This window comes from Ptychodera flava, chromosome 9 (genome assembly GCF_041260155.1).
Source record: "Ptychodera flava strain L36383 chromosome 9, AS_Pfla_20210202, whole genome shotgun sequence".
Classification (NCBI taxonomy): domain Eukaryota; kingdom Metazoa; phylum Hemichordata; class Enteropneusta; family Ptychoderidae; genus Ptychodera; species Ptychodera flava.
In genome coordinates this window covers 29,917,970-29,933,709 of record NC_091936.1, presented here as the reverse complement: position 1 = coordinate 29,933,709, position 15,740 = coordinate 29,917,970, and the positions used below count along the sequence as shown (strand labels likewise).

The 15,740-nt window shown below is 35.4% G+C and overlaps 1 protein-coding gene across 1 annotated transcript; it reads left to right on the top strand.

The window, feature by feature from the left end:
- The first annotated feature begins 184 nt into the window (after window positions 1-184).
- Window positions 185-13,946, top strand: LOC139140619 (lanosterol 14-alpha demethylase-like). The gene is made up of 13 exons (XM_070709981.1): window positions 185-495; window positions 765-863; window positions 1,506-1,682; window positions 2,518-2,644; window positions 3,807-3,863; window positions 5,777-5,940; window positions 7,787-7,860; window positions 8,762-8,891; window positions 9,641-9,706; window positions 10,169-10,264; window positions 10,416-10,528; window positions 11,412-11,470; window positions 11,614-13,946. The coding sequence occupies exons 1-13, from the start codon at window positions 328-330 to the stop codon at window positions 11,796-11,798; spliced, it is 1,515 nt and encodes a 504-aa protein (XP_070566082.1). The 5' UTR covers window positions 185-327; the 3' UTR covers window positions 11,799-13,946.
- The last annotated feature ends 1,794 nt before the right edge of the window (window positions 13,947-15,740 follow it).

Sequence of the window (15,740 nt, the reverse complement as noted above, 5' to 3'; positions counted from 1 at the left end):
CGGAATAATATCTTCTTAAAATTAATTTTTATATTGTTGAAGCATATGGATCATTACACACTAGAGCGTATTTTTCACACTAAATTACGGGCAAAAATCCGAGTGAGCTTTTTTATAATTCAATTTTGATGATAACGTGCAAAACCGCAGACGATCTTATTTGATAACCTTTGACCTCGCGTCGACAGATAACATTTGCCAAGCGGTTGCAAGGCACCGTCTGCTACACATTCCCAGCTATAACATTAACAATTACAGTCTCGCCATTTCTGTCAAAAAATTTTCCATTGACAGGGAAAATATTGTTAGCTGAAGTTTACCGACAAAATGCTTCTCGGACAAGCTGGAAGCACGCTCGTCGAAGGAGCCGTCGGGAAATGGAAAGAAACCAGCACCACGACGATGGTGTTGTACACAGCAACGTTCTTGATAATTGTCACGTACGTGATCAAAAGATTAATGGGATATTTCGAAATTAGGACAAAAAGTGAAGAGGTAAGTGGAACCATTTGTAAATTTTCGATTAATGTAAAATGTGCAGTTAATTAGTGCTATTTGTGCCTTTTTTATCTTCGTTCAACACCAGTACAGTGATTGCTTAATGTTACTGAAATATTAATTTTTGCAGTTGCCCAGAACAACATCACAGTTTCGAAATATATTCCTACAATACCGTGCTGCATACATTTAATAAACTTGAATTTCAAGTTCCGCTAAATTATATGCTGTTAGCTTTGAACTAACATGAAACGTTCTTTTTTCAGAAATATCCACCCTATATTTCATCAAAAATCCCATTTTTGGGTCAGGCAATAGCATTCAATAAGAGCCCATTGGACTTCCTTGAAAATGCATATATTAAGGTAAGTACAAATTATTACAAAAAAGGTTTATCATGCATTTCTAAAACAGAGCTCATGTTCTGTGCTCACGAATTCATTATGTAGCTAAAAAGTGTAAAATGTACTGCACATCAGAAAATTAACCATCATTATGGTTTAGAGTGATAAAGAAATAATTTGCAATTTTGATGGTACCTAACCAACTAAAGAAGTTTCACAAATAAATGTATAAAAGCAACATAATGTATGACCATGTTGTATTCATCATCTGTGCCGCTTTCTGTGTAAATTCACAGCACCAGAAATTTTGGGTGGATTTTGAAATGGAACAATGATGTACACAAGCTTCAGTAGGGCACAATGCCATGGTTTCGTTTCATCATGAAAAAACTTTCAATTCTAGTTTTAATTTTCAAATACAAACTCAAAGCCGTGTTAGTGAAGTGGTCGAGTCACAACCGGTCTTTTGAATAAATCTGTATAAAGCTGTAGGATTTAAATGTAGATGCATTTATGTTTGAATTGTAGTCTAAGTTAAATTTTATTTTCTGATCATGGCATGATTTTGTAAACACTGCCAGCAGACTATGTACAAGATTCATATTTATGATGATTTACTTCAGGTGATGTTTGAATTTTTATCCCTGTTATTTTTTCCCCAAGTATGGTCCAGTGTTCAGTTTCACCATGGCTGGCAAGACCTTTACTTACCTAGTTGGTCCAGAATCCAGCAGTATCTTCTTCAACAGTAAGAATGAGGACCTGAATGCTGAAGAAGTGTATTCCAGACTTGTGACACCTGTCTTTGGTAAAGGTGTCGCATATGATGTTCCAAATCCAGTAAGTGTGTTTGTTTGAAGGGAAGATTTCCAGTGTAGTAAATGGAGAAAGCAGATCATTTTGTGGTTATGTATCAAAAGTTATGAATGCAGGCAAGGTAATCGATAGAACAAACATTTGTTATTTGTTTATTAATCTAATGTATCAAGAAGAATTTGAAACCAAATTTCTGCCATGATATTGAATTTTCAATAACAAAATTGATCAATGGTTTTAGAAAGAGAACTTTCAGCCAGCCAGGATTTAAAACCCTTATTCTGAAAAGTTCATATTTGAACCATCAGGTCAAGTTGGTTGAAAGTTGTAAAGTACAACATGTCGCATATGATGCATTTTAATAAAAAATTGAACATTGGAATGTCCCTGAAAACGTAGATACTGTAAATATGATTTTCACAAACTAAAGTTTCTACAACAGACCAAGCCAAATGAGTGAAAATACATTTTGGTTTTGGCTCAATACTGCTTTTTACTGACTTGGCTGATGGGATAGTGATACTATCTGGCAGCCAAAGGGTTAAAAGAGAACAGAAGTGTTCTTTCAAATTGTGTGAGAAATGTTGCTGTGTTGATGGATGCTTGATGGTTTTATTGTTATCATTGCATAAAAATAATTATAATGATGATCAAAACAAAATGAAATTTATAAGAGTCAAATCATTTCTCAGGTTGTATTGGTAATATTTCTTCCATAGCGGATTACATAGTACAGGTTGTACCATATAATCTGTGGTCTCATTTCTCATATATGGCGGCATGAAAGTATGAAAACTGATTGAATTTATTCATACCTTTGGGTTCACATCGTACACACTCTCTGTGCTTTTTTTCACAGATTTTCTTGGAACAGAAGAAGATGTTTAAAACTGGGCTGAACATAGCGAGATTCAGAAAGCATGTACCACTGATAGAGCAAGAGACTGAAGAGTATTTTGAACGATGGGGAGATAGTGGGGAAAGGAGTAAGTGTGACTTCATCTCATTACTATTCATGAAGTTTTTGTAAATATATATATGATGTACAACTGTTTGTTTTACAAAGTATAGAAGATATGTGTACAAATCACATGCATCGTATGTTGCAGATTTTTATTGACTAAATTACTTTGGTCAGTAGTACTGTCCACATCATTATCTTAAAATACTGTCAGTGTTTTCTTAGAAATGTTTCACTATTACAAATACTGCGTAATTTGCGTTTGTTAATGTGCAAATAATCAGACTGATATATCGCAAATATGTACGCATGCACAAATATTTAACAAAAAGACATTTGAGGATCAAAAGCTTTGAAAATGACATTCTGACAAGAATATCCTACATCTTATTGTCATAGAAAATGCACATTTTGTCAGAAACAGATGAGAATGTATCATTATTATCACATGCACATATGTTTGTGTATGCATCGGATGGTCTGTCTAACTTGGAGAGCCTTTCCATGAGGATTAAGATGATTCTTAAACCATCATGCTCAAATGCAATATGAAGAACAGACATATTTGTAAAGGAAGTGTTCTGATACATGTTTGTATTGCAAACATTGTGGCATGGCAAAGCTGTCATTTCAGTAACTGTCAATTGTAGTGATGTCAGCCGTTGCAGTACATGTACGTCACATTAATAATAAGTTAGCCAGTGTCATATGAAATTTGAGTATGTGCCAATATGCCAGTCAGCTATTTGGCTTTCATTTGACCCTAGTTACAGTGGGTGTCACGTACTGCTCATTGCAAATAAATTTGAATATTTAAATTAGACAGAGTGCAAAATTTTCCACTAAACGCCCTGTCCTACTAACAGTATTGGTCTGCACATTGTCTCTCTTAACAGACATGCAGGTGTAAAATGCAAATGAGGGTCACATTCACTGTGATAATGAAAGTTGAAACTATTGCCATAGTAAAACTGTATTTTGTATGGTTTTCAATTCATACACACCTTTAATTTTTCATGCAGTTTGTGTATAAATGGAAGTTTAAAGTAAGCTATGATTAGATGCATGTTTCCGTGCAGTCCTTAAACCAGAGTTAATTTGGGTTTGTAATTATCCCAAGGAATTCCTTGACTCTTTCAGTAAATCAGTAACGTAAAAATTTATTAACCTTTGCTTTATTTCACTAGATCTGTTCGTTGCCTTATCAGAACTTATAATTTTGACTGCAAGTCGATGTCTACACGGTAAGTACATTTGTACAATTTTTATTGACGTTTTCCTTTATCTAGGTGGTTTTTGCAATCAGTATGGCATCAAAGCTACTTATATAAATTACGCTCTTTGACTAATAAGATAAATTCACACTATAGATAAATTACTTGTGTATTACTTGTGTTTGGCTGACTCAAGGAAAATTCATGAAATTCCCAAATTGGCTTTCAAGGAGTTCAGAAAAAAGGGTTGGTATTGGGGAGTTAAACTCTGAATTTAGCGCCATGGTGCGACACTTGAGACAGTCTGTACCTCAGCAACCATTGGAAACAGCAACCAAGGAAGCTGACCGTAAGAACTTTGATCTTTATGAAAGGGAATTACATAATAATGCAAGGAGATAACATAATTTCCAAATGTGGAATGATGTAAATGTGCTGAGTTGCAGAATTGGGAAAAAATTTGTACAAATCTTCTGCTCCAAAAGATTTTTTAAATTGGAAAAACTGATGCTACATTTTAGCTTTGGTGCATATCAATTTAACACTATGTGCAAAATACTATATGTCTATTTATTTAATTGTGAGAAGATTCTAAAAACAAGCAAATAAATTACTCCACAGGGATGATCAGACTTACTATTCTTTATGAACTGTCCCATCACACTGTTATTGATTAAAATGTGATGTACTGTGCGCAGCTTCTGTGGAAATAAAGAGTTTTTATAGAGACATATTGAGTGACAATCATGTGGAACTTGAAACATGAGACATGCAGCAGGGACATGTGCAGAATGTAATGTTGACACATATTGTGTGACCTGTTACTTGTAATTCAGGGTTATGAAAATCATTAACCCAGTCACCCGTTTTCTGTCTGGCTAGGTCTGGCTGGTCATAGAGATCATGGAATTTATGGATCAGATATAAATTATAATCCATGGTTCACATAATTTAATCCAAGTCTATTCTGTGCTTCATTTTGCTTAAATCATCTGTCTGTAGTATAAATAGCAGAAATTTAAAACTGACAAAGAGCTGAGAAATAGCTTATTTTGTTTGTGTAATTTAAAAATGATTTTCTTCTTATTTTCTTGAGTAAAACTCAGACCCGCCAGAAAAATGTATGCCTGAATATGATGTTAAAAGATCCCATCCTTCATTGAAAAATGTATAAGGCTTAGACTGTGGCCTACACCTGTGATTTTGAAATCTTTCAACCAAACTCGAGAACATGATGATTATATAAATGTTGTGAAAAACTAGATGTCAGAATTCAAAGGAATTAAATATCACTCACTTCAATTTCTTTCGTACATTATTTATTCAAATCAGTTTGCTCATAGATGTAAGTGACTCGATGTGAGTCACGATTGAGCTTTGATAAGAAGGTACTTTACCTGTCGCTCTTTGGACCTGAACACCATGGTTCAGTCCTTACTAGGTCATGTGCTTACATAAGCCACATGTACTTTATATTGTATCTGTATTAATTGGTAGTGAACTTTGGAGCCATTGTTTCAAGGGTCAAGCACTCTTTGTTAGAGCTGAGAAATACGACATCAATACCATGACATTTCCAGTTTTTATCCTGTTATTTCAACAAAATAGTGCATTTATTTTCATTGCCAGCATATATTTCTGATGTGCTTTTAGTTGTTGCAGTCATATCAAAGCAGCGCCACCTAGTGTTTGGTTGGTTGGATTGAGAGGATCAATCGTCAGCTGGCCACTTATTATTGTACATCATAATTTGGATCGGAATCAAATCAAATCAAAGAATAAGAAATTGGATTCACTTTATGTCATTGATATCAATACTTGATGTATAAATTTTAAAATAACCACCTTGTCAAAAAAATCAGAAATTATTCTGAGTAAACATCAGATGTGCTTATTTCCTCAAAATTGTGTGTTGAAACGAGCCTTCGTTTTGTTCTTCACAGGTAAGGAAATTCGTTCTGTACTGAATGAAAGGGTGGCTCAGCTGTATACAGATCTGGATGGTGGATTCTCATACCTGGCATGGCTCTTTCCAGGGTGGATTCCATTCCCAAGTTTCATCAAGAGGGATAAAGCTCACAGAGAGATGAAACAAATATTCTACAAGGTGATTCTCATATTTCCACACAAAACCTCTCCTTCCACTGCCCACCTGCCATTCATACACACACACAGGTCTTATCTTATCAATGTCGTATTGACCCACACATTTGTTTACACATTACTATAAGCCCTGATTAGTAAATAAATCATAAGTTTACAATTATAAACCTTGAACTATTGACATATTTATTATACAAAATTGATCATTGTGTGAAAATATAATATTTGGTCATTTCAGCATGAAATAAGGAGAAAGGTGTGTGTTTCTGTGAGATAATCAGTTTTGCTTTTGGAACGATAGAATTTTTTTCTTCCTTAACCATTTCATTTCTGAATTATCTTAAATTTGAATACAAAATAACACTGCTCTTCAGTGTTAACTTGAAATATCAACTGGATATCTTCTCATCGTATCTAAAATGATACAAGCTAAAAGATCAGATTGACTTAATTCCTAGCTCTGAGTTAATCGACACATGGCAAATCACAGATGCTGTACACAGGATGTGCTGGTTTACTGTGCAGCCAAGTCCTGTTTGCTGATTTGCATGAAGTGTAATATTATCCATTTTGCTAAATGTGTAACTTGTTCACTACTTGGAGACATTGGAATCCAAGCTGTTCAATTTCATAGCTCCATACCCACTTTGCTAAGAATCCTCTATACCTCCCATGTGTTATCCTCTGGCAGACATCCAAATAAAATTTGATGATACATCGATTCCATAAATAGCATCATAAATGCGTGCTCACATATACCTAGTGTGATTCACAATGTAAGAACAAAGTCCAGGACATCACATGCACTGTATGAGTGATTAATTTTTTACAAAATCCTGCCGCATGCTTCTGTATAGGAGCACCGCAGTTCGAAGTCCAGTGTGCCGACTGATGTCTGATGATTTCTCTCGACCAATCAAAACCCGAACCTTCATCTGCAGACACTGCCCTGATCTCGATGTCTGGGTTCAGGAATCATGGGGACACCGCAATGTTGTACTGGAAACTTTGCGGTTATGCAACATTCATAAGCTTCTAAAGTGTGCCCCCCTCCCCTCTCCAGTCGCATATACAAATCTGTTGGTACATAATTATAATCAATGTGTGTACCAATAGTGCATACTTTAATTATAAAAGCCCATGAAGAAGCCATTTTCCTTTACCAAGTCAAGTCACACTCTCTGATGGCTGCTTCTTGCAAATAACAGTCTGGGATCAGAGTGATGTATTGTTTTTCCTCCAATGTTCTTCTCAATGAAGTTCTTAAACGGACTTTAGTAAATAATTACTTTATTCTTGTGAAAGTTTGACATTTTTTAGGGTAAGAGCAAAAATTAATTCACTTCCCAAGTTAGCAAACTGGTCTCTTTCTCCCCATAAATAATGGCTAAATATTAGTACTGTCTGGCTCTGAATGATATCAGTTAAAATTTCCCTCAGGAAAATTACAGTTTTGTTGCTATACAATCCAATAATCATCAAAAATATTTTAAAGACAATGTTTATCCGCTTTCTTCTTGTGCTTATTCCTGGATAGGCAATGAGCATTAATCAAATTTTGTGATATACAATGAACTGTAAACATACAGTACTGCTTTGCAGCCAACTTTTTTTACACAATTATTTTATTGCCTTTGCCCCAGACAGTAATTTCTAACCACAAGTCCAGCTGGCAGTGCAGCTGTAGATATATCTTATCTAACATCATCTGTTATCTTGTACTGTATGTTACATGAACAAGACATGGGTCTGTATCAGAAAGGCATCATCCTAATAAATCATTTTGGAGTGCCGGCTGCTCAACTGATGTCATACCAATATCATCTCTTGCTCTTTTTGTTTTGTTCCAGGCAATTGGCAAAAGGAGAGAATCGGATGAACCAGATGAGGATATGCTGCAAACATTGCTAGAATCAACCTACAAGTACGTTCAATCCGCAAAATATCACAAACATATTAGCTGTTGGTGTATATGCTACATAGATCCAATCAATTGTATGGATCAGTGTTTTGTCTCAGGTTTGACAATATCAACATTGATTTGGGAACCCCAATAGCAATTTTCCAGGTTGCTATTTGTCTGGATACGCCAGTGGGAATTCCGATATTATACATGATCATTAATTTGAACCTCTGGAACTTGGAACTTTACTATCTCTCAGCTCCCAACAAAAGTACAATGAAAGCGGATTCTTTCATCTTGTATTGAAGTGTCAACAGCCCAAAGGGGGAATTGAGATAAGAAAATTTAAATACAAGATCATCATGTGGATGATTATCATTTACACAGCCATTTTGAATTTTAAATCTTTGGAAAGTTTTAAAGATTCCAATTTTCATTGCCCCTTCCAAAGTTGTAAACCAAACACTGAGGATCTATTTTTACATCGACAGATGAATTATTAGATTTCATTGGACTGTCAGCTTGTTGCGTAGTAAGTTAAGCTATCATTGCCACTGTACATAATCCATTCAAGGTAAAACGAGAAACAGCATTGCAATGGTGATGTAGCGAGAAATGGCAATTGAGCACTGATGAACACACATAAAGCAAACAGTCAACAGTTGAAAAGAAAATGAAGTAGATCACGAATGATTCAAACACTGATTTCATCTCTCATGATGTTTTCCCCTTTTGTCGTGTATTTTATCCACTACCATCGATTCATTCCATTATTACAGTAGTTTAAGAGGGCCTGCAAAAACCCCCTCCAGAACTCTTGGTTTTGCTCAAGTTCTTTCATTCCTTTTGCTGCCTCCATCATAATATTGAATAGATTCAGACAAATAAGCTTGAAATTTTATATTTTTTTGTGACATTACAGGAGTGGTCGGAATTTGAGTGATGATGAGATCTCAGGAATGTTAATTGGATTGTTGATGGCAGGGCAGCACACATCATCCACCACAAGTGCTTGGTTGGGTTTCTTCCTGGCCAAAAACAAACAAATCCAGGTATAAAATTCCAACAATTTCAACATTTTGTATATCTTCAATGGCGGTTTCTACAGTGAATGTATGACAGTGAGTGCCAAAGTCAATTTCTGTCTCCTAATTATAAAATATACCCCAGTAAATTTTTTCAGATTTTTGCCAAAATTTCAATATAAAGCTCTAGCCAATGAAATGTAATGTCCCTTCAGACCAATAATATCAGAAAAATCACAGAAAATTTCATAAACATTGGTAAAATGTTATACTTAAATTTTGGTGGGAAAAATTATAGCACTTGAAGGGTTAAACTCACTTTTATTCATCTTCCGAAAGACATGAACTCATGACATATGTAGACATCTACGAATAAATTTTGTTTTAAAAAACATTTGAGAATCATGTCAAAAGTTGTTATGGTGGCTTGGTATATCATTCCATAATTAAAACAAAGGTATTAACATGATCAGTATCTCTGTGCACATTGTGAATATCATTTTTTTTCATTATATATATATATATATATATATATATATATATATATATATATATATATATATATATATATATATATATATATATATATATATATAATATATATATATATATATATATATATATATATATATATATATATATATTACTCTGAGATCACATCTGTTGTTTGGATATGCATACATATGTATAGGGGTTTGCCCCTAAGTCTGGTAACACTCTCTAGACAATGTTGTTGTGATGTTTGCAGTCATCATTTTGTCTCCATCCTTTGACAGGATTCCTGTTATGAAGAACAAGTGAGAGTGTGTGGAGAAGATCTTCCTCAAATAGACTATGATGAGGTAAAATTTCTCTTCTGTCAGTTTGCAAATAGTTGTCTGTATCAGAAGACATACGTATAATTCAAGTACAATGTTACTCTGTTGAAATACGCCGCAAGGACTTACCATATACTCCCTCACTGATGTCAAAGTACTGAGTTTCCTGGAACACTTAAGTTTTCTGGAATTTTATACCTGCCGTGAAACTATAAGCTTTTCCATATCCTTGCTATACCTTGAACGCTTTGCTGAAAGTTGTAAAGTTGATTGAGATGAGAAAGATTGCGGGGCATTAGTAAAAGTCTGCTATCACCCAGTTACTAAATGATACTATTCCAAGCATTCAGTGTAACTTTTAATCACTTAATGCCAATATTGAGCACCTCTAATAAAACCAGAGAGGATGGAAAAGATACTTACATTGAGAGAACATTACATGCTTCCAGCGATAGCAAGGTAATTTGATATCCTATCTTCTTAAAGCTAAAGAAGATGGATACTCTTGACCGATGTCTCAAGGAGACATTGCGACTTAGGCCACCAATCATGACCATGATGAGAATGTGTAAGACCCCTCAGGTGAGTCAGTTATTGTAGTATAACCCTGAAGAATCAAAATTTTGTTACCATATCAGTAAAGTGATCACTTTTAACATAGAAAATTACAGAAGAATTTGTTGTAGATGAGAAATCTTTTGTTTGACTCTGAATATTTTTATTTACCTTTCAGAGATTCAAAGAGTATACTATTCCGCCAGGTCACCAGATATGTGTGTCACCCCCTGTCAATCAGAGAATAGAAGACAAATGGGGACCTAGATGTAGACATTTCTATCCTGATAGGTGAGATTGCAATTTGTCTGTTTGTGCTGTCTGCTGTACAATGCTATGCGCCTTTAATAAGGAAGAGTGTGCCACGGGACAGATATTCAAGACTCTGTAACTTTTACAATTATATTCTTTGGCCTACCACGTGTTGGGGCTCATCTTGAAGCTTATTGGAGTAAATAAAGTTTTCACCAGGCTTAGTTTTGTGAAAATTGGGAATTTTATCTTCCCCATAGAGAAAGCGGCCAAAATTGTTGAATGTTTGCTTGATTGAAGTTTGAGCAAAAGTTGAAGTTTAGGATCTGTGATTACTTCTCATGTTGCCCTGCTGTCAGATGTCAGTGCACAGGCTTTCTAATTCTGTTCATGAATGTCCATCTGCAAATGAGCGTATTTTATTTGATAACCATCAATGTTTCAGAACTTGCAGGGTTTTCCAATTTCTTGGTTCAATATGTTCCCCCTTTGTCAGGAATGAATCATCAGGCCTTTGTACTTCTATGAATCCTATCACCCTTTATACTGCTAAGAAAAGGCTGCATACAGTACGAGTGCCTTACTCAGGTTATTGTGGACTGAAGTGTCACATGTATGCACCAAAAGTTACATGCTCGGATGAACAGACATTCAACATAATCCTTTCAAGAGAAAATTATGAAAAATTACTTTTTTTGCATAAACCATTAATTTTCAGTCCAAATGATAGCATTGACAAAGATAGCCTAGATTCCTTTTCCGTCCGCTTGCCTCCGTACCTCCGTCCCCACGGGGACGGAGGTACGGAGGCAAGCGGACGGAAAAGGAATCTAGGCTATGACAAAGATATAACACACACACACTTTTTAGAATTTGCTATTCCATAGATTTCTCAATGCCAAAGTTTATTTTCTATTCACAGGTTCTTAGAAGAGTCCGCCTCTAATAGTGAGAAATTCTCCTACATCCCATTTGGTGCCGGTGAGTATTTTTTTTTAGATTGATCAGATTTACTTGAATAATTCTGCTCTCTCTGTGCATATATGCCTTTCTCTGGCACAAATTTTGTCTAATGGAGGCAAAGTTGCAAAACAAATTTAACATATTGCTGCGTCTTATTTCAGGACGTCACCGTTGCATCGGGGAGAACTTCGCCTACGTCCAAATCAAGACCATCTGGTCAGTGCTGCTGAGGAAGTATGAGTTGGAATTAGTCGACGGTCACTTTCCTGAAGTGAACACCACCACCATGATTCACACGCCGGACAATCCCATCATCAGATACAGAAGAAGAGAGACTGATAAATAGATTCTGATGAGACGTCCAAACCTTCAGAATGCTGCTTGATTTTTCCAACTCCACATGAACATAGAGATATGTTTTATTTAACCATTGGCAGCATGCATAATTGTGATACAACAGAGACCTTGGAATGTTCTGTGAAATATGACTTTTGAAGGCTTTATCACAGTGCTAACATTTTCATTGCCAGTTTCTCTAAGTTCAAACTATGCTATCTGTTAATGGTTGGGTGAAACGACTTAAGAGTTCGTCAGTGAGTGCATTAGTTCTGGTAATGCAGTTGCAAAAAAAAAAAACCACAAGATCCTTCGTTGCACACAAGGGTTTGGCATGATTTTTGTTTGAATCCCAAGGCATAAATGAAGATTTAGTTAATGTTCATGCATGGTACTGCGATGTCACTACATGAACACACTGTCATCTGAAATGCCTTTCAAACTGGGATTTTTTTGAAAATCTTGTCTTTGAAACCAAAGAAAGGAAAACATTTTGTTAATTTCATTATAGATATTTTCTAGAATTTTCAGACAGTGTTGGATTTAACATAGAAACAGCTTTCTATGAAAGTTGATTTTTCAGTGGTGATGAACCCTAAAGTTATCATTACCTGAAAGCAATTCAAATCCACAGAACAAAGTCTCCTATACTGTACATATGTACACAGTTGCTGTTTTGTTTCATAATTTGAATCCATCAATCGTAATTACTGTCCTCGCTCTGTCCCATGAGGCTATTTGTGGTTATTGTTAATACCCAAGCTGCTAATTGTACCTTGACCAAATCACTTATTTGTGCCTAATGTCAGTATATTATGTACTGTGCATTTTCAAAAGCAGTCATTGCAAATGGATCCCTGGATCTTGCTGTTGGGCAGACTAAGCTAGTCAGCAGATTCCAGGAAGTACATTAATAGAACGTTTCACAGTTCTTTAGAAACATTAGTAAGCTACCCAACAGCCATGGTATTGTGTATTTGTCGAATATTTATACAAGTTTTGCCTGACGTAGATTACAGTTGGCGTGGATATTTTCATTTATTACACACAGCAAGTCCACATTCCATATTGAGGGTAGTATTTTAATAAATCATGTAAACAGGCATTTAGAAGCATTCCAGTGCTTACAAACAAAACATGCTGGCAGCCAGTCTACATACATCTTTGAAAAATTAGCATTGTTTAGTTCAGTTGAGATATGTTTCCAGGTTTGTTCAGAACACTCTGGTCAGTATAAAGTGGCCAGCCATTTAGTACTCAAGTGAATGCATTATTACACTGAGGCTGTAGTGAAGGACTGAGAGCAGGGTGAAATGATATGAAATGAAATTGCAATGCAATGAACCTACCCACTATGTTTTAGTTGAGGGCAGCGGTACCCGGGTGAAGTTTACTAAGGTTCCCAAATCATGGGGGATTCTCCTTTGTACACTATTGTAATCCTATTAGGAGGCAGCAGAAAGATACCAAGGTTTCCAAACTATTTACCAGTCTTCCTAAATCTAAGCAAAAACACTGACCCAATACAGTGAACTACAAACACACCATCCATACCTGTAAATTATACATTGAATAATTTTTGCCATCAAACTGAAATCTTGAAAGTAAGGGGAACCTCTATATTCCTCTTTTCTTTTAAAGACAAAAAAAATACTATAATTACTATCTATTGCAAAGATGTAATTTATATTGTTCTTTATGTTAAACCAGACAAGATTTCTTCAAAACTTCAAAAATATCTGTAGCTAAATATAATTTGGCATTATTTTGAAATTGCATTATCTTTTTTTACAATGAATATCTACGGTACTTATCTTTATCCTATAAAGTGGTCATTTCCTTTGAGTGGCCTTGTGTTGGACTGCTTGATAACGTGCTGAAAATCGCCGCCAGAATTCAATAACGTGGACATTATGTCGTCCTTGATTGCATATTTACTTTTAGATGTTTACTCCTAGTAGATATACACATACACACAGATGTGTGTCAATTAAGATTTACCATTTGCCTTCGTCATTCCTCTGTAGAGATCACTATTATTACTTAAGTTTGGTTTCACTTTTTCTCAAGTAAAACTATAGTGTACAAGTTTCCATAACTGTTGTCAAAAAAAATTAGGTATGGTATGATTAAAGGAAAGCTCCACACATTACATGTTCATCGTGTGTTATGATTTTACTGGAGAGTGAGCGTTGTTCTGACCTTGGCTGTACGGTAAAAATATAGCAGTATTTTAAGGACTGGAATTTGACCTTTGTTCGCATCCACTTTCAAGGTTTCATGGCTGTAGCCCCATTACAGATCCTTAGTTTGTGTGTTCTGGTCCAGTCAATCCTAAATACAATGATTATTGGATTAAAGCAGAGAGTTGTGCTGGAAGGAGAAATTTAGGTCTTTTTTCATGTAAATTAGTCTTTCCAAATGCTTTTTCTCGGCAAGAGGTCACTTTTGGTTCTTGAAGTACCTTCCCTTGGTCAACAGACCCACTTTTTGTGGTGTTTTCTATCAATGGTTAATTGGCATGTTAGATACATCAGATGTGAGTCAAGTCAACCAATACCTTTTAAATGCCACTGGTACTGACGGTTGAAATTTCAAAGATTATGAAACCAATGTTATAAGTGTTATGTTTTGTTAACAACACAGCAGTGTTGGAAACAATTCAATCCCATGGATGCCGCAAGACAAGCTCTATGAAAATTTTGTCCTTCAGCAGAACTGGAACACCCCAACGTACTGCTCATTGTTCGTTTACTTGGAAACAAAACATCTTAGGAACAAACGAAGAATCAATTCCCAATCTCCCCTCAAATTTCACAAAGAGATCTTGTATTTGTCATCTAGTTTTTTATTCCAAAGAAAGTAACAATACATGATTCAGTTTGGAAATTCATATTATATTGATTGCCGCACTTTGAACCCGAGCAAAGTACTGAGCTGTTGCATTGAATAATAAAGACATAAATCACATTGGTACACTGTACTTTTTCATCTGGGATAAATTATCCTAAACAACTAGCATCTGTACAGAAGCAGCTTGACCTGTATACTATCAGTGCGACCGCTGAGTTCCACTGACTCAACAAAGTTTTCAAGCCAAAAAAAATCATAGGTTTGTTTCTCATCTTAGGTCTCTTGCAAAAAACAATGCAACAGTGCACATTTTTTTAACTGTTTATTTTAAGCTGACAATAATATCTGACTTTTCGACGTATGAACAACAAAACAGAAGGTTTACTTACATCATAAACTAGAAGAGTGGGTCTGTTCTTACATCGCACGTCAGTAATTGTGTCACCACAAAGATAAGCTCACTGTTCATAATTGTACACAGTGAATATGTGCAATCCAACAGAAACATACTATGCACAGCTGCACTAGCCTTTTTTTCTCAGATTTTATACGGCATATGCAGCAAATCTAGATCAATGCATGTGAGGATAAGAAAAAATATTTTCTTTTTCTGGCCTTAGTACTGGTATATGGCTGATGCAGATAAAATTAGAGAGAAAATCCTGAATTTGACTTAATAAGTTCAGAAATGCAGTAAAATGTTGGATACACTTGGTAACTATCATACTACATTCTATTTTTGTAGCATTCTTGAACAGAAATATAGCTCTACTGGCTTGCAGGAATGCCAGCATGGAAACTAATTTATTTTTGCTGGAATATATTATGCCAGGTAATACTATATATTATTGCCTGAATACATGGGTTTAGGTGCCCGAGAGCAGGTGACAATTTGCCCGACGCCAGAAGGGCAAATTGTCTCCTGCTGCGAGGGCACATAAACCCATGTATTCAGGCAATAATATTTTTATTACATGCCTCTTCACAGTTAATGCTATATAACATTTAGTTACATGCAGGGCATTTTCAAACAATTTTACCATTATCGACCAGCATCAAACAGATTTTAACGAAAGTCCAAATAGCAGTGCGCGCATAG

Coding starts and splice junctions, on each gene's coding strand:
- LOC139140619 (XM_070709981.1), top strand. CDS start 328: ATGCTTCTCGGACAAGCTGGAAGCACGCTCGTCGAAGGAGCCGTCGGG. Junction 496..764: donor TTAGGACAAAAAGTGAAGAG/GTAAGTGGAACC, acceptor TTCTTTTTTCAG/AAATATCCACCCTATATTTC. Junction 2,645..3,806: donor GGGAGATAGTGGGGAAAGGA/GTAAGTGTGACT, acceptor TTATTTCACTAG/ATCTGTTCGTTGCCTTATCA.